We start from the raw sequence: 21490 nt of genomic DNA, 5'->3' as shown, positions 1-21490 counted from the left end.
GAGGACGTCCTCAGTTTGATTCTGCAGAAAAAATCATAAAATCACTTATTTTCCTACAAAACATATAAAAAACTAAAAAAATAACAGGGTCTCACTTGCAGTCCGTCATCTGTCAATGTACAACGAAGGTGTACGTGTCTACCATATTTTGCCATTTCCCGCAACAAAAACTTTTACACAAAATGTTATTGCGCATGCGTTGATTTTGAAAAAAAAGATGGCGACAGTCATGTCGTTGAGAGAAGAAAAGAGTTGTACGTATAATATTCCAGATGTTGTTTCACAAAACACCAGCAGTCTTTCACGTCATATGGCCATACGTGCCTATTATGTCTGACTCCGCAGGGGCGGGTGCAGGGTTTTTCAAAGAGGGAGCGAAATCATCATGAGAAAAATCATCTAAAAATGTGTTATTTTACGTTTTTGTCTGCAGTTTCCGAAAAAAAAAATTAAATTTTGTGTTAAATAAATAAAAATTTTCTCATCAAAGTTGAAGCGTACGCCCATTACTTCCCTATGTGGACCCGTCTATGCCCATGCTCCGAATTTGGAAAAAAGTTCCATCTGTCATCTGAACCTTTCATGTAAAATGGTCGTTATTTTTATTCTTTTTTTTTGTTCACTAAATATAAAAATTATTAAGTTGTTTTCATGTTATTTTAAAAAACAGAAGCGTCGCTCCAAGACTTGAAACTTGAATATAATGGCTGTCAGGCTCCGCTTCAGACCTTAAAATATGTTTGTTTGTCCTATTAGAATCGAAATAATTTATGTCTGCCATTTTTATTGGTATTTAAACATGGGTAGGTAATATATTCATGAGATTTAACGCCCTCGCTACCGCTCGGGATTAAATATTCATGTTTAAAGACCAATAAAATATGACAGACATAAATTGTTTCTTAAATAATATGCTGCATAATGAGATGACCTTTGTAATCAATAATTAGATTGGTTTTTTTTCTTCTAGTAGATTGTAGAAGCACATGACTGAACTACATTTTGTGAATTTCAGAGATGTCAGCCATCTCAAGAGGAAAACATGCTGTAAGTATAGACAACAATGCATTTCTGACATTGTTAGATTGCCTTAACAAAGTTGATGTTGAACTATTGGAGTACCCTTGTCATTCCCATGTTAACTGTTGGGTCCGAGCTCGGATCTCACCAACTATAAGTGGTGTAGCATGTTGAATACCTGTTAACCCTCCCACATTAAGAGGGAGACTTCCTCTTAGCAGTCATTTCTCCCCTTAGAGTAAGTCTCCCACGAGGGAGACATAAATCTCCCTCTTACACATATTTCTTCCCCAAAATCTCCCTCTAACTTATCTTTTGCCAATAACTTCCAATTTACAGACATAATCCAGTGAATTGTCTTCTTGGTACAACCCTTAATTAAGTCAAATATAGGTGTAATAGGTAATTTAACTGAAATTGTGTACATTATATGGATTAATAGATTTTAAATGCTCATCTAATTCAATTATTTAATTAAATTATATTAGCATTTAAAATATATTCTTCAAAAAGGTTAACTTACCTTATTTCATAATACATGTACTGGTATGGTTATTTCTATATAACATGAAAAGTTTTGACGAAAAAGGGTCGCTACGCAAAATCTCCCTCATAGATGAATGGCAAAGTGGGAGATCTCCCTCTTACATGCTTCCAGAGGTTAACAGGTGTGATGTTGTAACCTTGTATGTTGAAGTATCTTGGAGAGTAAATCAGCATCCATGCAAAAGTAGGTCACTCTGACATACATTTTACTATCAGTGTACTTGGTTTAGTTTTAGATCTGAGCTCATAGTGTATCTCACGACTATAAATGGTAGGATGTTGAAACTTAGTATAATGATGCACCTTGGTCCTTGCAGAGTAAGCCAGAATAAGCCAGCATTCAAGCAAAAAGTACGTTGTTGTAACCTTGTACATGTACACATATAATGTCTGTTAAAGTTTGTTGTGTTTAGATTCACATGTGGGAAGTACTACAAGGTTCACCAGTAATAATAAGGTCACTTTGACCAACATTTTCCACTTGAGCCACTCCGTTTAGTACCATTTCTCAGGTACTAGTGAAAGACAGTGGTTGCGCTAGGTATGAAAAATTGTGCATTTGAAAAACGTAACGGCAATGTTTTTTTTGCATGCCAGTGATTGAAATTTGCATGAAGTCTCCTGAAGTGCCTATTTGCCGCTGATGCTACTGTATTGTTATTCAAGATTGAAGTTTAGTAATAAACAGTTATAATCTTACAATCTGTGTTATATTTATAAACCCTCCCCCTCAAAGCTGGTAAGTTAATGTTTTTGTCTCATCTGAAGAAATTAGACATAGCCTACATGTATAGTTTTATGGTTGGTTGGCTGCTGGTTGCTTGATTGGTTGGCTCATTCATTCATGAAAGATTTACCTTTTGACATGTTTGAAAAACCTTCATTTTAAGTAGATTTCTCAGAAACAGTACTGGTAAGTCCAATCTATTCATAATATTTTGTACACTTACATGTGTATTTATCATCATATTGACTACAGACTATAGTGTCTCTGAGATGTTCTTGTCTAATGTTATTGAAATTTTCACAATTTCAACAGAAAGTGTTCAATGTCTTCAACATTAAAATAGACATAAGGTTGAAACGAGATTTCGCTATTTTTTTAATATGCTAATAACCAATGCTTATAACATGCATGACATGTATAACTTATCTAAATAAATACATTTGTGTACATGTGTGATGTATGAAAGGATGATATTGACAAGCCTGAAGAATTCTAGGGGAGATTATTTGTTCACATTTTTTTTTTGAAAATGCTGCGCCCTATAGTATTCACTTTGTCCGTCTGTCCACAATTTCATGTGAACACTAAAACTAAGAGAACTATGCAAAGTACAGCATCCGGTTGTACGAAACTCTAATGACTTCATTAATTTGTCATTAACTCATCATTAGCCAATCAGATGTAACAATTTTGTCATTAATGTGTCCTTAAATTTTTCATTAAGTTCCGTACAACCCAGTGCAGAGCTGAAACTCTACACAGTCACTAAGTACCATTTGAAGATTTGCATATTAAAAATTTGTGCAAATCCATCAAATATTTTGGGTTAAAACTTGGACTTTTTACGAACAGGGCCTTCCCGACTTCGTCCGATTTCTAGGGTTTTTTTCCAGTTATTACATGTAAATTGTATATCTAGGTATGGTATGCTGAGTTGAATCATGGTTATTACAGATCTTCTTTTCTATGCATTTTTAATATAGATTAGTAGAAGACATGGAAGAACAAGTCCGGATAGTGACGCCTAATTTTGGTGTGAGATGGGGCTCGACAAAGACGGATTTGAAAAAAAAATTATAAGTAAATGTATAGGTAAGTAAGTTGTAGTAAATGTAATCATCTTCCATGAACAAATAGTACATCCTCCAACAGTCTGTTGAGTTCAGTTGTATTTGCTTGTGTTGTCCCAATGATCGATTATAATTGAAAATCAATTGCTTTGATGATAGATGAGAGGAATGTGTAATGGAATAATTGAATGCAATATTTGGGAATGTCAAAACATGCTAATTTCAATACTTGAGTAGTCGATAGCAATGCTTGAATATATTCGAGGACCCTGTGAAATTTTGATATTGGGACTGGGATTGCCTTGTTTCAGGCAACACAACAAAGACAACTTGTATTTTATCTATTCATTATAATTCCGTATCTTACCAACATCTGGACCAAGATTCTAGATAAATTTTACATTTTTCAGTGGAATTTTGTTAAATCATGATCAAATACTGCGCATGCTTTGTGCAAACCATATTTCCTAAAAATATTGGGAGTCAAAGATTGTTAAAGCCCCCGCCCACAGAAAATTTTAGGGGCCAAATGCTAGTGGGCGAGTGGTAATTTCAAACCCTGATGCTGTCGCACATCTTCTTCTTGTTTTACGACTTAGTCATTTTTATCCCATTTATAGTCATTTATAGAGTTTGGTTTGTGTGTACATATGTGAGTAATGGTCAGGTTAAAGTTTCGGTTAAGGTCCATATCTCAGCAACTAAAAGTAGTAGAGGGATGATATTTGATTAGTGGATGCATCTTGGGTAGTAACCAACATCCATACCGAATTAGGTCACCTTGGCCTACATTTTATGCATAAGTGACTTGGGTTAAAGTTTTCGTTAATGCCCATATCTCAGCAAGTACAAGTGGTAAAGGAATGATAATTGGATAGTGGATACATCTTGAGTAATAGCCAACATCTCTACTAAAGTTAATATATTCACCTTGATCTAGATTTTACATTTTAGGGAATAATATTGCTCTCAAAATAATATAATCAAAAATGGGTGAGGGGATTTGCTGTCCGGGCAACTGCTCCATTTTTCTTCCATAGGGTCAATGGAAAATTTTCATAACAGTTTTCTCAGAAGCTAATGGTAGGATTCGGAAATTTTGTATACAGCCTCAGGTAGTGGTCTCATATGGTGGGATTCGTTTTTATTTTTTGTCAGAAACTATTAATTGTAGGCTTCTACAATTTTGTATGCAGCCTCAAGTAGGGGTCCCATTGGTTGGGATTCTTTTTTTGGGTCTGTCGGACATCTTTTTGTTTAATGAGCCGGCTTAGATTTTTTTCATCTGGCAGGGGTCCTAGAATCTGTTCTTGTTAACACTTGTTTTTTTAGATATTATACTTTAAAACAGGCGTTTGTCTCATCTTTTGTGGTTTTTTTTCTAGGTTTTGGTGTTTTTACAACAAAATCTTTCTTAAAAGGAGAGTTTTTGCTGGAACATTTCGGAGGTAGAAAAGACAGGAAGAACTCACCGCAAAAGACTGGAAAAAGCATAACTTTCTATTCGGATAGGTTTATAATAACAAATCATACTGGTGAGTATAAAAACCTAGTCTACATCAGCATGATCAGGCATAAACAATTTTCCTAGAAATTTTTCACATTTAATGTATAGGAAAATAGTTTAGTTGCTGAACTGCTTGAAATTATACTACAGCAGTCTATAGTACTAAATCTATTATACATGTGGTATTGTATCGTGTAAAACATTTTTATGCTCCATGATCATCTACTTCCTGTTTGTAAAAGTTTTAGCTGCAGAAATATATGCTATTCCTCTGGATTTCACCATCTAGTTTTCAGATCTGCTGTTCCTACCCACCAATACAATTCCGTGTCCTTTAGAGCCAATACTGAAAATGTTTGTTAAAAGTTTTTGAAGCAACTACCTACCACAGCATCTTGATATAATTTGGTATGCAGATTTACCTATTTTGGGTCTGTCAGTCGTCTTCCTGTTTTTCGACAATATTGTAGCAATTAGGACCAATATATTGAAATTTTTTGTAACAATATTATCAATAGCTTTTTATGTTTCATATGCTGCATCCATACATTTTGTCCATATTAGGTCCCATATCATGGATTTTATTTTCAGGTCTGTTGGTTATCTACTTTCAGATTACATACTTATTGCCTTTAGCCAATTTTTCTCATGATAATACAAGACAGAGGGGGGTGTCGCTAGTCCTGCCAGTGACTCTTTCACAGATTTATTGTTGTAAAATTAAAGTTCCTTTTTTCTAGGATTGATGGATCAGAATCCAACCATTTGTGTAAATTCGTGAATGATGCTGAAAATGGCACTTCCATGTGCAATACCAAGATGAAATTAAAGATATTTAACCAGTATCCTAGGTTGTGCCTGTTTGCCAGCAGGGATATACCCTTAGGGGAAGAATTGCGATATGACTACGGGGATGACCCAGACAAACTTTTTTGGAGGCATCAGGTACTATTGAATTTATACCCCTGCCATCAAAGTTTGGTTGTATATAGGAATCACTTTGTCTATCCGTCCATCTGCAAAATTTGTGTCCAGTCTATAACCTTGAAGTGACTTCACCAATCTTCATGAAACTTGTTTTTTTGAGTTTGTCTCAACGAAGTTGAAGGAGAACTATTGGCGAACCCCCTGTGTCTACTTCCGCGTGCAAGTATACATTCAAGTTTATGTCAGAGTTCATATCTCAGGAACTAAAAATGGTGGATGTATTTGCATACATCAGGGGTTGTAGGTCAGCATCAAGGTGAAATTAGGTCACCTATTGGTTGTAGGATTTTGAAATTTTGTATGCAGTCTATGCTGTCTTGACGAGTCTGTTTATGCTTATACACGTATAAACTTAGCTTAGCCTGCTTTATTTTATTTGATTTTACTACCCTTGCTATGCATATGCTACTTTCTTTGTTATATCATTTTGTGTATTATGTATTTTATTATTTTATTTCTGTGTGTATTCTTTTTATGCCAACAGTCTTGGGGGACAAATATGTGCCGAGCGAGACATCCGTGTCTTGGAGACACTTTCAGTTTGCTTATTATTATGTTTGGACATATAAGGATCACTTAGGAACCATGCATCATCCTGCGTCACACAACATTTCTGTAACACTTTTTTCAGGAACTGCATAGAGCAGAGCCTGAGAGGCTGAAAACTTTACAGAAGTCTTCATACTACATGTATATTACTATACATTGTAAGCAATTTTATGGCCATAGCTCATCTACTTCCTGTTTACCAAAAACTTGTGTGCTGGCGGCATTTTCTATTCCTGGATCGCTCCATCTAGTTGTACTCTAACTTTGTAAAGAAATGAAGAAATTGTTCTTTTAAAGAAACATTTGAACATCAAATATTAAAATATTGGTCAAATTTGAAATGATTGATGATGAAAAATTCCATATACTTATAATTACTTGTGTCACTCACCATTTATAAAAAGGCTAAATCTGATGCAAAAATGTACTCTTCATAATTGTGTATCAGCTCAATTAAAGTTGAACATAACCAAAACAAAACATATTTAAGGATGTTGATTTTGTTCTGATGATTTTGGGGGCTAATATACAGGTGCAGCAGACTGCATATGCTATCCATTAATGGCTCTATGTCTACTTTTATGCTCCCGAAGGGAGCGATAATCGTAGAAATGTCATTAAATTATGAATACTATGAGTAGTTTTCCTTCAATGTCCTGTTCTGCATGCACATTGTATCGGGGTTTTCTACTTTCATTTTTGACGGATCAGCGTCAATCATGACATCATTGTGATAGTAATCTTCCTCTGTATTAAGCGCAAGCAGGACGTCGAGTATAACCGGCTATAACAAAATACCAATAAAAGGTTTTTATAAGAATATCTTTGGGAGCATTTCAGGTTGCACCTTCCTCATATTACATTTTTAGTGATGAATTTTCTAGACATATAATATGGAATTTTAATTGGTGTTTTCTAGATGAAGAAGAGGATGATGACCCATTTGATTTAAAGAATCATGATGATGGTGGCTCATCTGATTCGATGGAGTCTTGTTTGGTTGATAATGATGATGATGATGATGGTTCAACTGCTTTACATGGAATCTCATTCAAAACAATATGGTATGTTTGACTTGTTCAAAATTTTTGTCAGTGTATACTGCTTTACCTCAGCCTATCCTTCCACCTGTACGTGACTGAAACACGAAGGATTTCTCAGCAACTAATTACCACAGCCACTTCAGATTTAGTGCTAGTTTGATATGTTGGTGACCGAATTTAAAATCTCTCTGGCAGCTACTTCCTGTTTACTGACTAAGGGCTCATTTATACTTCATCAGCAGTCTTTGTGTGCCTGCCGTGCGATCGTCTTGCGGTGTTCGGGGGAACATTGCACAGAATTCACTGACATAAAATTAATAATGATAGCAACTATACATGGTAGGATCATCTAACCTTGTGTATGGATGCATCAGGAATGGTAGGTCAGCATTGATACTTCTATTGTTCATGTTTTTTCTAGAACAAGACTTGCATTGCCATCTGTCATGTATGTAGAAACATTTTTTAATTGTTGTAACCCCCCAGTCTATGGATATAAGAGTGTATTGTCATAACCTTGTTCCCCTGACCTTTTAACTTATTGCAGGTGAAGATGCAGAAGAACCTAGTCCAGAATACCAGGTGGAGGTTGACATAGAACCCAAGATGGCTGCCGTCAACGTTATAACCATTGATGATTTAGACAAGGAGAAACGAGAAAGAGAAAAACAGAAGACAGCTATGGTAATATCATATCATATTCATTTAAAATTGTGTCTTTTAAGACACATTGAATGATATTTTAATAGTTAGAAATTACATTGAAAATTCCTTTGCTGTCTAATTATTACCCTTATTTCATGAAAGTGAAATATAATATGGTGAATAATGGGCAGTTGGGGAAACAAATACATGTATTAGTTGTAAGGTTTTGAAATTTTGTGTGCAGTCTCAGTTTGGGTCCCATATGGTGAGATTTACTTCCTTTTTAATGATATTCGTGTTTTTCTATCTTTGACCAGTTTTTTTTACATTGCGGAAACCAATAAAGAGAATTATCTTAGGAGAAAAGAAGACGAGATAAATACCCACAGCTCTCAAGGTCATCTATTGTCCAAAGGTAATTATTTCATTGGCTAGTAATAATTATGATCATTTATGTATTTTATATCAATTGTAGGTTGCTGCTACCAAAGCCCAGTTGCAAGCAAGGAAGGAAGAGGAAGAGAGACTCCAAAGGAAAGAGGAAGAGCATGGAGAAGAAAAAATCAGACAGATGGAATAAGAGGTAGGTTTAAAATTTTCTTTAAAACAGCCGGAAGATTTAAGGATTAATATCACTGAATACACACTTTTTTGTGCTCCGACATCAACTTGTTGCCTTGGATTTGTTATAACTTTCTAATCCTGACAGATAAAAGAGACCACCTGTGATGAAAAGATGTTAAAAATTTAAATGCAACCATATACATTAAACATACTAGGTAATCAACGATTACAAAGTTTGCCTCGTTACGGCACAATGATTTGCAATGTATAATTTTGCTTGGATGCTGACCTACCCTCCATGGTGCATCAGTATGCAAGGTTACAAGATCCTACCACTTATAGTTGCTGAGGTGTGAGGTTGGACCTAAACTTTAACCAAGTTCACTGATGAGTAAAATGTAGGTGAGAGTGACCTAGTTTTGCCAGGGTATACAAGGTTACAAGATCATACCACTTATAAATAGTTACTGAGATATAAGGTTGGACCTAAACTTTAACCAAGTTCACTGATGTGTAAAATGTAGGTCAGAGTGACCTAATTTTACCTGGATGCTGGCCTATACTTAAGGTGCATCTGTATACAAGGTTACAAGATCCTACCACTTATAGTTACTGAAATATGAGGTTGGACCTAAACTTTAATCAGGGACATGTATCGTGGATGTTCGTGTATGCGGACATGCATTTGGAATCAGTGGGTATCCCAGTAGTTCTTCCTCAACTTTCGTTGAAGCGAACTTAAAAGTGAATGCATGAGCTGGATGCATTATCATGCAATATTTGGTAGTCCTCTCTTGAAATTATTATGTAGTTGCTAATAAAAACATGATTCTTATTGGGGGAGGGGGGTCATAGTAGTAAGTCGTACCAAATTCAGCTGCAAATTGGTAACCAATTCAACAGCAATCAGATGTTAATTCACAGAGATACACAGAGATGCATTTATTTCGGACATGAAAAATAGGTCGTGCTTTGGTAATGAGATTCATGTTTAATTGTTCAAACCCTAATGCAAGAGAATTAGGAATTAAATACCACTCAATATTATTGAATATTTTGACTTGATACGAATTTTAATACAATGAACATGCAAAGGACATTATCACATTATTGACAGATAAGGCCAATATAAGAAATATCCTAGATTCTCATCTCCTTCCGTCCCAATGAGAATCTAGGAATTATTTTATAATGGCCTAAACTGAAATAGGACAAATGATGAGTGAAAATTTCATTGTTAGCAGTTGATCATTTTTTTTATTCTATAGAATCTTGGCTGTCAGAATTAAAGAGCTAATATATAAATGTTTGACCATCAGGAAATACCAAGAAATTATCACTTTTGATGGTAAAGAAAAGATTGTCTTCAGAAATAAAATATATACTGTGAAGCTCTTCTAACTGTTACAGGTTTTGAAATTCGCTCCAAAGATTCCATTCCAAAGAAAAGACATGTCTACTCAAACAAGAAGAAACCACAACAAAACACTACAGGTATGACTGGAATTGCCAAAGTTATTTGCCTTAAGGTAGATCAGTATTATTACACTGAGCATATTTTCTGATTATCAAAGGAAATAATTTTGGAGCAATTTCTTTTCATTCTGTTTCGACAGGAAAAGGGCAGTAATTAGGGCCCACCACGAATGATGGCATGCCCAGCAGTAATCACTATGTTTGTCTGTCAATCACATTTTTCTGTGTGGTACGATAACTGATGAATGCCTTGATGATTTAAATGTACCCAACAGTAATTATCACTATATATAGAAAGAAGTCTTTTGATTTTGAATTGTTGCCGAAAAATTGGACGTCAATCTGACAGTCCACCAGAAATTTCTATGTCATAAGATAATGCAGTATGCTTTGACCAATTCAAATGAAATTTAAACACCCAATGTCCTCAGTCCAGATGATACACCACCTAATGTCCTCAGTCCGGATGATACACCACCTAATGTCCTCAGTCTGGATGATACACAACCTAATGTCCTCAGTTCAGATGATACACCGCCTAATGTCCTCAGTCCAGATGATACACCACCCAATCTCCGTCCGGATGATACACCACCTAATATCCTCAGTCTGGATGATACACAACCTAATGTCCTCAGTTCAGATGATACACCACCTAATGTCCTCAGTTCAGATGATACACAACCTAATGTCCTCAGTTCAGATGATACACCGCCTAATGTCCTCAGTTCAGATGATACACAACCTAATGTCCTCAGTTCAGATGATACACAACCTAATGTCCTCAGTCTGCATGATGCACCACCCCGACATGTCTGATGATTTTTTGGGGGTAATTTACAGGTGTAGCAGGCTGCATATGCTATCCATTGATGGCTCTATGTCTACTTTTACATTTTTAGTGATGAATTTTCTAGACATATAATATGGAATTTTAATTGGTGTTTTCCAGATGAAGAAGAGGATGATGACCCATTTGATTTAAAGAATCATGATGATGGTGGCTCATCTGATTCGATGGAGTCTTGTTTGGTTGATGATGATGATGATGATTATGGTTCAACTGCTTTACATGTAATGGAATCTCATTCAAAACAATATGGTATGTTTGACTTGTTCAAAAGTTTTGTTGGTGTATACTGCTTACCTCAGCCTGTCCTTCCACCTGCATGTGACCGAAACACGAAGGATTTCTCAGCAACTACTTACCACAGCCACTTCAGATTTAATGCTTGTTTGATATGTTGGTTAAAATCTCTCTGGCAGCTACTTCCTGACTAAGGGCTCATTTACACTTCATCAGCAGTCGTTGTGTGCCTGCCGTGCGATCGTCTTGCGGTATTTGGGGGGAACATTGCACAGAATTTTCTGACAAAAAATTAATAATTATGGCTTTTTTTTCAGAAATGGCCTGTTGCTTTCAATACCTCTGTAGGTAGCTTTTAGGTAGCATTCTGCCCTACATTTTAATAAAATGACCCAATAAATAGCTTCTGTCCCAGATTTTTTACCAGTCATATTTTGGCAGATGTCCAATGAAGTCAATTGGGTTCAAAGGGGCTGTAAATACCAATTTCAAAGCTGCTACCAAGGAATCCATTAAAGAGATAAAAGTGTAAGAATATAGTAAGTCCACCATGGGACACATGTGACAAAAGTGTTGACTTAGTCCACCATAGGCCGAATGTGACAAAACACAGTAGACTATCCATATTGGTCCCCCAACGTACAGCGTTCAGACCTGCTGCGATCAAATAAATATAGTGATGGTAGGACATAAAACAACAATCACTCACTCACTTTTGAGGACCAGATTTGCACAATTGTGCAAAATTGGTCAAAAGTATTATTGATCCGAATATTTTAAATGCCGTATGATACATTTTACCATGTTTTCAATTGCTTTGTAAAACTTAAATTTTGAACCAAACATAGTTGAGTATAATAGAGGCTAAGAGGTACCAATTGTACTTTTCATACCTAATGGTCAGAGGATAGATGAAATCAGTTACTAGTAAGGTGTAAAAAAACAAAACAGAGAAGCAGACAACATGAAAACATTAAACAACCAAACATCAATTCATTTAAAAGTTTACTAAATTTGTCTTTAAATATGAAAATTTTACTTCATCAGCAGGAGAAATTACATAATTTTCAAATAGCAATTTGAAGAAACAAGAATTTATATGTATTGATAGGTTTACAGTCAAGTTATTGTAATCAAGTGGATGATTATGATGATGATAATGATGAAGATTGGAGACCATCTCCAGCTATTAGACGAAAAGTCTATGATAAGGATGATGATGAAGATGAAGTGGAAGACTTTAAACATGTTGTACCAGTTGGTAAGGCATATCAGATAGTTGTGTTGTCAATTGGGATCATACTTGCGGAATTGTTTTTGGGTGGACCCCTTTCGAAAGTGTGTCGCATAGACACCATCTCCAACCAAAATGACCCTATGCAGAGGCGGGTGTAGAATAGGTCAGCAGCAGTGCTCAGCCCATAGAGCAATCAAGGTGTGTACTCTTGGTGGCTAAATAGGGTAGGCCTTGTGTGCGGGAGTTGTCAGGTCATAATACAGAAAGCCTGACCGTGGATCATAGTGGGCCAACGTGTCTGAGGAGTGGCACAATTCAGGCATGTACCTTTTTGGACCGCCCCACGGTATGCCTACCCATCTCCCCTTTTTTCCAGTGGCAATCAAAATTGCATTTCCATGTGTCCCATTCAAACCCATCCCATTTCATTCATTATTATTTTATGTTCATTTTATCACCCTTTCATGTTCATCGCCTTGATATAACCTACGGTATATAGTGTTGCTCGGACGTAAAACACCAACAATCAATCAATCAATCCAACCAAAATGGTTGCCAGGCTAAAGATAGTTAAAATGGGAATTATTTTTATAATCACCTTTTTAAATAGCTCAGCTTATTTGGACTTCCATAATGGTGTAACAGCAACTAGTTAAATAATAAAATCACTTACATGTATATTTCCCAAAAAATCTATGCATTTTAAAGACTTGGTATCCATAGATATTAAATTGTCTCTTTGAGAATTGTTACATTGTAATTTTTATGGTTGTTGATTGATAAAATGAAGTCATCTGTATGGACCCTCTAGTTCAGATAAAACACAATATCATTTCTTACAGGGAAAAAAAATGGACAAAGACATACATGGACCAAGGAAGAAAAAAGGTGTGTGGAGACTGCCTTCAGGAAACATCTTGCTGTGAAAAGATTGCCAGGAAATCGTGAATGTGAACAACTTCTGGAAACAAATGATGTATTGCGAAAAAGAACATGGAGGATGGTTAAAGACTTTGTGAGAAACAAAATTGTTTCCATGGACAGAAAGTTACAAAAAGTAACAAAAATAGTTGCATTACTTTACTCTATACAAATGAAGTGACTAATACATGTACATGTATAACAAACATACATTGTTATACCCTTCTCCGTCTGCACGTCCATAAAACTTTGGTTAAGTTCTTGGTTTAGGTCCATATCTTTGGTACTATATGTACTAGGGTCATGATATTTCTCCAGTAGATGTGTCTTGGGTGGTATGGCACAGCCCACTAGGAATAAGGTCACTGTGACATACATTTTAAGATTGAGATACTTCAGTAAAGTCCATGTTTTGGCTTTTATATGTACCTACAACATGTATGACGAGAGGGCCATTCGTGGCTTACAGACACACCCACTAGTTAGAACTGTTATGCATTTTTCTATCTATATTTTTTAGAAGAAAGAGAATAAAGGGACATAAAGCAACATAACTTTTCCTTTATTTTGTTGGGATTTTTGCAGCGGATTCTCTATTAAAATGAAAATGTAACAACACATTATTTCTTACCATTTTAAAAATGCCAAAAAGTTGCTAAAAATGAATAAAAATCAGATGTATTATTGTGGCAAACATATTACATTGTCAATCATATTTGTGTGGTGAATATTATTCTAAGTACTGGAAGCATACTTATTTTATAGTGTTCTGTTAGAGACATCCTCACTGTTGTGTACCCGATAAGGAGTGGACATACTTAGATGGACCATTTGAGTATTTTTAAATTTATTTTTACAATTTTATCATACAATGTTTAGAATTAAAGTCGTTATAAAGCTATATTTCTTGCATAATTTTAAGGACGATACACACAAAATATATTTTGTATTGATCAGATAATTTTATATTTAATTTGGTGCGCAAAGAAGCTTTAATATTTGAAAATAGAAATAAATTTGATTTAATCGTTTTGATGGATTGATTTAAAATTATCAAAGTAATTTTCGCAAATATTGAATTTAAATACGATAATAATGAAAATTATATGTTTATTTTTCTATGTTTAAAAAAACTATTTGGTTTAATAGATCTTCATTATTGACATTATTCTATCACCACACAATATCACAAAATTATTTTTTAATGATATATTTTTTTCGTGAATGGTAACAATCCATTTAATGGCGGCTTTATTTATAAAATCTTAATTAAACCTGACCATACTCCTTATCAATTGCACGACAATGATGCTGTAATCATATCATGATCTGCTTGCTGATGACTAAATCTGAGATGTTTTTTTAGGATTGAATGCATCATCTATATCTAGGAATGTACATACTGAAAAACATCAGTTATTGTTTTTATTGTTGCAATTCTTGTATTATTTTTTACTGAATTCCAATAAAATTTCTGAAGTTTTTAAACATACTGATAACATTCAAATTTGATTCCAATTTCCTGATGAATAATTTTGGTTATTGTATACAGGACTGAGGAGATAACTAAGCAAGGACTTTTTCATGTAATAATAATTTTAGTACAAACGCCAAGATAGACCATTAAGGTTTACTATTGCACACCAAACATACATGGCTTATGATAAATATACATATCTCAACAGTCCCAAAAGGAGTTACATGTGTATTTTAGAATTTAATATAATGATTTCTATCTGAAATAAGGTTTATCTTAGTCTCTGTATATGAATTCGGAGTTTATATTGTTTATATTTGCTGCTAATTATGAAATTAGAGTTTATATTTGTTGCTAATTATGAAATTAGAGTTTATATTTGTTGCTTTTAAAATATGAAATTAGAGTTTATATTTGTTACTAATGAAGAAATTATAATACATGTATGTAAGCTTGTTCATGTTTAAAGAATTTTATTATTAAATTTTTTAGTTCATATATGACTTACCTGACTTATTTGTATGCAACAGTTTTTTGACACACATTTAATTGGATTATGTCTGTTCATCAATCACCGAATTTAGAGGAATTCCGTTAATTTATCCTTCAGAGTTAGAGATTAAAGAAACCACCAATCTACATGTACTTCAAACCTCCTGCAAAGCTTCAATGTAATTTCATTGACAATATACATGTACATGCATCATAAACCTCTGTCAGCTTTATTTTGGTTTCACAAACAACGTAATGTGTCATATATCTCTGTCAAAGCTCTATTTTAGCTTCACAAACACATGTATCATACACATCTGACAAAGCTTAATTTATTTTAGCTTCACGATGTACATGTGTCATGGACAGGTACCTATGGGTTTTTTTTTATTTAGGATTGTTAGGCATACATATCACTTGTTCTGAGTTCTGTACTTCTTGGTAATGTTCATTTGCACTGTCCTGGGCCCAAAACATTGTTTGTCCTTAGTGTGAAAATGTCTTCATTTTTGCGTGTGTATCAGATATCCCCAACTTCAAGCAACACTGGAACTTGGTGAGTATATATATTTAAACCCCACGCAACAAAGTTGTGAAGGGTATAATGTTTTTACTGGTCTGGACGTCCTTGTGTCCGTCAGTGATCAAACTTTCGTAACAGTTTTCTCGGAGACTAATCACTATTAATTGTAGCGTTCTGAAATTTTGTATGCAGCCTCCGATAGTGGTACCATAAGGTTGGATTCGATTTTGAGTCTGTCGGACATCTACTTCCCATTTGAATTATCCCCAAGCCAACCAAATTGGGGAGGGGATATAGCAAAGGCACAGGATAGAGTTACCTGGAAAAGTAACAATAAGAAATTTCTTATTGTTACCTGAGAGACTAATTCGGGAACGGTTACCGGACACAGACCTGAAACGGGTAACAATAAGATATTATTTGGTTATTGTTACCTGATATTTTTTAACATTGACACTCGGCAACATGTAAATTCTAAGGAAATGGGTTGTGTGGCAAGTTCTACATACATGTATTGTAACGGTTTCGCCCCTTATGCCTGAGTGGTTGTATTTTTAATAGGTATAATTTGGAATAAGGAGCTCATCCGAAATGTAAATTGTACCTGGGCACCTGCTTTGGTATACAGGTTGAATAAGACGGAAGTCACGATGAAAATTCAACATACTTTGTGCATGAAAATATTTATAAATCATGCATAGAATTTATACATAATTTATCTAATAGATAAATGTTCACGAGAAAAACCGTAACCACATCCAGATCCAAATACTAAATTTAACTCCTGATACTTATTATTTCCTTTTTTTGTTTTTGCCTTTTCTATTTTTGTTGAACTTCTTTTATAAAGTTCCACAAAATTAGCATCTTGGTATTCCTTTAACTATGTTTCAACATCATTCTTTACTTTACCTTACAAGTCATTACAGAAACTTCAGCTGAACATGGTTAGTGTAATATTGGTTCTATGCTATAATATATTTTTATGTAAAAAATACAGCATTTTTACTAAAGCTGTCATATTAATTTTAACTGAAATAGGTCTAGTCCTTTCTGTTCGATTTCAATTTCAGGTAACAATAACGGTACTAGGTAAGAATAACTAAATAATATGTTATTGTTACCTGTTTCAGCTCCGTGTCCGGTAACCGTTCTCGAAATAGACTCTCAGGTAACAATAAAAAAAATGTTATTGTTACTTTTCTAGGTAAATCCAGGTAACTGTAGCCACTGCCATTAGAAAAAAGGAGAGGATATGGAGTGAATGTACATGTGACAGCAAGGCACATAAAATACAAGTTAAAGTCCAATTATCAAGGAACAGGGCCTTTATTCCTGTTCTGCATCTTGATGTTGTCTAAGGGCCTTCAACAATGAACGAAATGTTCACACCCTCAAACAAGACCAAGATGGCCCCTAGCATACACATGAGCCGAATTCTTGATAAACATCAAAATCACTTCTTGCTCCAAAATGGGCGATGCTTTGGCAAAACCAGCTGATATAGTGTTTTGTTTGTTGTTAGTAGGTACCATACCATAGTAGTATGGTACTGTCAGGTTAAAGTTTTGGTTAAGGTCCATATCTCAGCAACTACATGTACAAGTTGTATAGGGTTCATATTAGGTCAGTGGATATATCTATGGTAGTAACCAACATCAATACCAAAAATAGGTCACCTTGACCTACATTTTCTGCATGAATGACTTAGGTTAAAGTTTATATTGAAAATAATGTTAATGGGCGAGGGGGTTCGCTTTCGTGTGCGATTGCTCCATTTCTTTATTTTTTCTCCCATTGGGTCAATGGTCAGTTTTCGTAATAGTTTTCTTAGAGACTATTAATCGTCGGATTCTGAAATTTTGTATACAGCTTCAAGTGGTGGTCCCGATATGGCGGGATTTATTTCCTAGTTTGTCGGACATCTGTGCATGTATCTTAAACCTATGTCAAAACTTTATTGTAGCTTTACAAACGATGTACATGTATCATAAACCTCTGTCCACGCTTTATTGTAGCTTCACAAACGATGTATATGTAACATGTACAAAAAAGCGTTATTTGGGTTTCACAAACGATTTAAATGAACGAATTTATTTTAGGTTCACGATGCACATGTATCATGCGCCTCCGTCAAAGCATTATTTTAGCTTTTAAAATGATTTTCATGTATGGTAACGTTCATTTACACAGTCATGTTCCCTAAACATCATTGCCGTACATGTGCTCGTTGTTAAAATGTCGCAATTGTCAGTCTGTCAATATTCTAACATCGTGTGTCCTCGGTGTGAAAATGTCCTCATTTTTGCGTGTGTATCAGATACCCTCAACTTCAAGCAACACTGGAACTTGGAACCTCCGTCAAAGCTTTATTTAAGTTTTACAAATGATGTACATGTATCATATAATATAGGCAATGGATAGGATTGCACAGATTCATACATCCATCAAAGCTATTCGTTCAAGCCCAAACGATGTTCATGTCAAATCTTTATTTTAGCTTCACAACCGATGTACATGCATAAAAAACCTCCGTCAAAGCTTTATTTTAGCTTCAGCTTCACAACCGATGTACATGCAGCATAAACCTCTGCCAAAGCTTTTTTTAGCTTCGCAAATGATTTTCATGTATAGTATACCTACGTCAAGCTTTATGTTAGCTTCACAACCAATGTACATGTAACATGTACCAAAAAAACGTTATTCGGGTTTCACAAACGATTTAAACGAACGAATTTATTTTAGCTTTACGATGCACGTGTATCTTGTGCATCCGGGAATGGTTCTTATGTTTTTTTAGGAATGTTAGGCATACATAACACTTGTTCGGAGTTCTTCATTGTGGTTTACCTAATAGTAACGTTCATTTACACAGTCATGTTCCCTTAACATCATTGCCGTACATGTGCTCGTTGTAAAATTGTTGCAATTGTCAGTCTGTCAATATTCTAACATCGTGTGTCCTCGGTGTGAAAAGTCCTCATTTTTGCGTGTGTATCAGATACCCTCAACTTCAAGCAACACTGGAACTTGGAACCTCCGCCAAAGCTTTATCTAAGTTTTACAAAACGATGTACATGTATCATATAATATAGGCAATGGATATGATTGCACAGATATATACATCCATCAAAGCTTTATTTTAGCTATTCGTCCAAGCCCAAACGATGTTCATGTATATTAACTTCCGTCAAAGCTTTATTTTAGCTTCACAACCGATTTACATGTATCATAAACCTCCGTCAAAGATTTATTTTAGTTTCACAAGCGATGTACATGTATCATATAATATAGGCAATGGATAGGATTGCACAGATTCATACATCCATCAAAGCTATTCGTTCAAGCCCAAACGATGTTCATGGCAAATCTTTATTTTAGCTTCACAACTGATGTACATGCATAAAAAACCTCCGTCAAATCTTTATTTTAGCTTAGCAAATGATGTTCATGCATAGTATACCTATGTCAAGCTTTATTTTAGCTTCACAACCGATGTACTTGTATTATAAACCTCTGTCAAAGCTTTATTTTAGCTTCACAACCGATGTACATGTACCATAAACCTCTGTCAAAGCTTTATTTTAGTTCCCCAAACGATGTACATGTATCATAAACCTCCGTCAAATCTTTATTTTAGCCTCACAACCGATGTACATGTAAATGTATAATAAACCTCCATCAAAACTTTATCTAAGCTTCGGAAATGATTTTCATGTATATAGTATACCTACGTCAAGCTTTATTTTAGCTTCACTATCATAAATCTCCGACAAAACTTTATTGTAGCTTCGCAAATGATTTTCATGTATAGTATACATGTACCTACGTCAAGCTTTATTTTAGCTTCACTATCATAAATTTCCGACAAAACTTTATTTTAGCTTTGCAAATGATTTTCATGTATAGTTTCCCTACGTCAAGCTGTATTTTAGCTTCACAACCGATATACATATATCATAAACCACCGTCAAAGCTTTATTTTAGCTTCACAAACGATTTACATGTAACATGTACCAAAAAAGCGTTATTTGGGTTTCACAAACGTTTAAAACGAACAAATTTATTTTAAATTCACGATGCACATGTATCATGCGCTTCCAGGAAAGGTTCCTATGCTTTTTTAGGAATGTTAGGCATACATAACACATGTTCTGAGTTATTCATTGTGGTTTACCTTATAGTAACGTTCATTTTACACAGTCATGTTCCCTAAACATCATTGCTGTACATGTGCTCGTTGTAAAAATGTCGCAATTGTCAGTGCGTCAATATTCTAACATCGTGTGTCCTCGGTGTGAAAATGTCCTCATTTTTGCGTGTGTATCAGATACCCTCAACTTCAAGCAACGCTGGAACTTGGAACCTCCCTCAAAGCTTTATTTAAGTTTTACAAACGATGTACATGTATAATAAACCTGTGTCAAAGTTTTATTTTAGTTCCCCAACATGTATAATAAGGCTCCGTCAAAGCTTTATATTAGCTGCACAAACGATGTACATTTAACATATACATCCATCAAAGCGTTACTTTAATCAAACGATGTACATGTATCATAAACCTCTGTCAAAGCTTTACTTTAGTTCCACAAACGATGTAAATGTTTCATAACCCTCCGTTAAAGCTTTATCTTAGCTTCTCAAGCGATGTGCATGTATCATAAATCTCCGTCAAAACAACGTACATGTATCATAAACCTCCGTCATAGCTTAATTCTAGCTTCACAAAGCTTTACTTTAGTTCCATGAACGATGTACAGAAAAAACTCGGCTATAACGAATTTCAGGGGAACAAGGAAAACAATTCGTTGTTTCATGTTTCATGTACCTCCGTCATAGCTTTATTATAGCTTCACAAACGATGTACATGTAAATAAAATAAATTAATAGGTAGGAATTTCTCTGAAGTCACTATTAACTCCATGTTAAAATGGCGGTAAAAGTCAAAAGCTCAACACATGATTGAAATTAAAACAGGAGTTACAATGTATAGTGGGAAGCAGTGATTTTCTCCCCTCTCCCTTCCATTTTCTCCTTTCTCCCTCCCCATTTCTCCTTTCTCCCTCCATTATATCCACTCTCCCTCCCCTCTCTCCATTAGAATTAGAATTATTTTATTTGCTCAAGGATGAGACACAAGTTTTGATAACATATACAATAGAATAGATATTATAATTAAAGGTCACAATAATCCTAACTTATAGAGTCTTCTCCTTTTGTATTTGTAAATTTCCGACAAGTTAAATTAAACAGAGAGCATACATAATTCAAGTCAATACTTCAATATACATAAAATATGTAGGAAAATACATGTAACAGGAAAAAGGGGGAGGAAAACATCGAATGATAGGTTGGTTTGGCGATCACACGTGAACATCAATGGGACAGGCGTGCAGCCCAACATGATCCAATAATATATTTAAACTCAAAGGAATCGTTTAGATGATTGAATAAATTTATAGACCTCCTTGAAGACGTCACAATTTTGTTGATATGTGAGATTTTGATTACCATCAGTAAATAATTTAACATTTAGGGGAACTCTGAAGACTGATAATATACCAAGTAAAGAAGTTATAATTTCTGAATAGTTTTCACAATCAAAGGAAAAGTGTTTTA

At 34.8% G+C, this 21490-nt stretch overlaps 4 protein-coding genes across 9 annotated transcripts in view; 2 read left to right on the top strand and 2 right to left on the bottom strand.

The window, feature by feature from the left end:
* LOC148605670 (transcription intermediary factor 1-beta-like) overlaps positions 1-21490 on the bottom strand; it is a 577346-nt gene that overhangs the window by 61875 nt on the left and 493981 nt on the right. The gene's annotated exons all lie outside the window — the stretch shown is intronic.
* LOC148605675 (transcription intermediary factor 1-beta-like) overlaps positions 1-21490 on the bottom strand; it is a 229238-nt gene that overhangs the window by 68630 nt on the left and 139118 nt on the right. The window lies entirely within an intron of this gene.
* On the top strand, positions 180-9095 carry LOC148605677 (uncharacterized). Of its 5 annotated transcripts, none has more exons than XM_088548545.1 (6): positions 180-254; positions 974-1047; positions 3277-3385; positions 4749-4898; positions 7326-7470; positions 7997-8117. In XM_088548545.1, the coding sequence occupies exons 3-6, from the start codon at positions 3334-3336 to the stop codon at positions 7998-8000; spliced, it is 351 nt and encodes a 116-aa protein (XP_088404671.1). In that variant the 5' UTR covers positions 180-254; positions 974-1047; positions 3277-3333; the 3' UTR covers positions 8001-8117. The 5 variants fall into 5 exon arrangements, with proteins under 5 accessions (XP_088404671.1, XP_088404670.1, XP_088404672.1 ...); XM_088548544.1 differs by having other exon boundaries at positions 183-254; positions 971-1047; XM_088548546.1 differs by lacking the exons at positions 180-254; positions 974-1047 and adding an exon at positions 1069-1917.
* LOC148605676 (uncharacterized) lies at positions 8582-15354 on the top strand. Its single transcript, XM_088548541.1, has 4 exons — positions 8582-8677; positions 11087-11236; positions 12333-12482; positions 13301-15354. Exons 2-4 carry the CDS (start codon positions 11152-11154, stop codon positions 13558-13560), a joined length of 495 nt encoding a protein of 164 aa, XP_088404667.1. The 5' UTR covers positions 8582-8677; positions 11087-11151; the 3' UTR covers positions 13561-15354.

The sequence above is a fragment of the Perna viridis genome, chromosome 10 (genome assembly GCF_037379345.1).
Source record: "Perna viridis isolate PV_CMFRI_1.1 ecotype Kerala chromosome 10, ASM3737934v1, whole genome shotgun sequence".
NCBI classification, from domain to species: Eukaryota; Metazoa; Mollusca; class Bivalvia; order Mytilida; family Mytilidae; genus Perna; species Perna viridis.
This window is presented reverse-complemented; position numbering and strand designations above follow the sequence as displayed.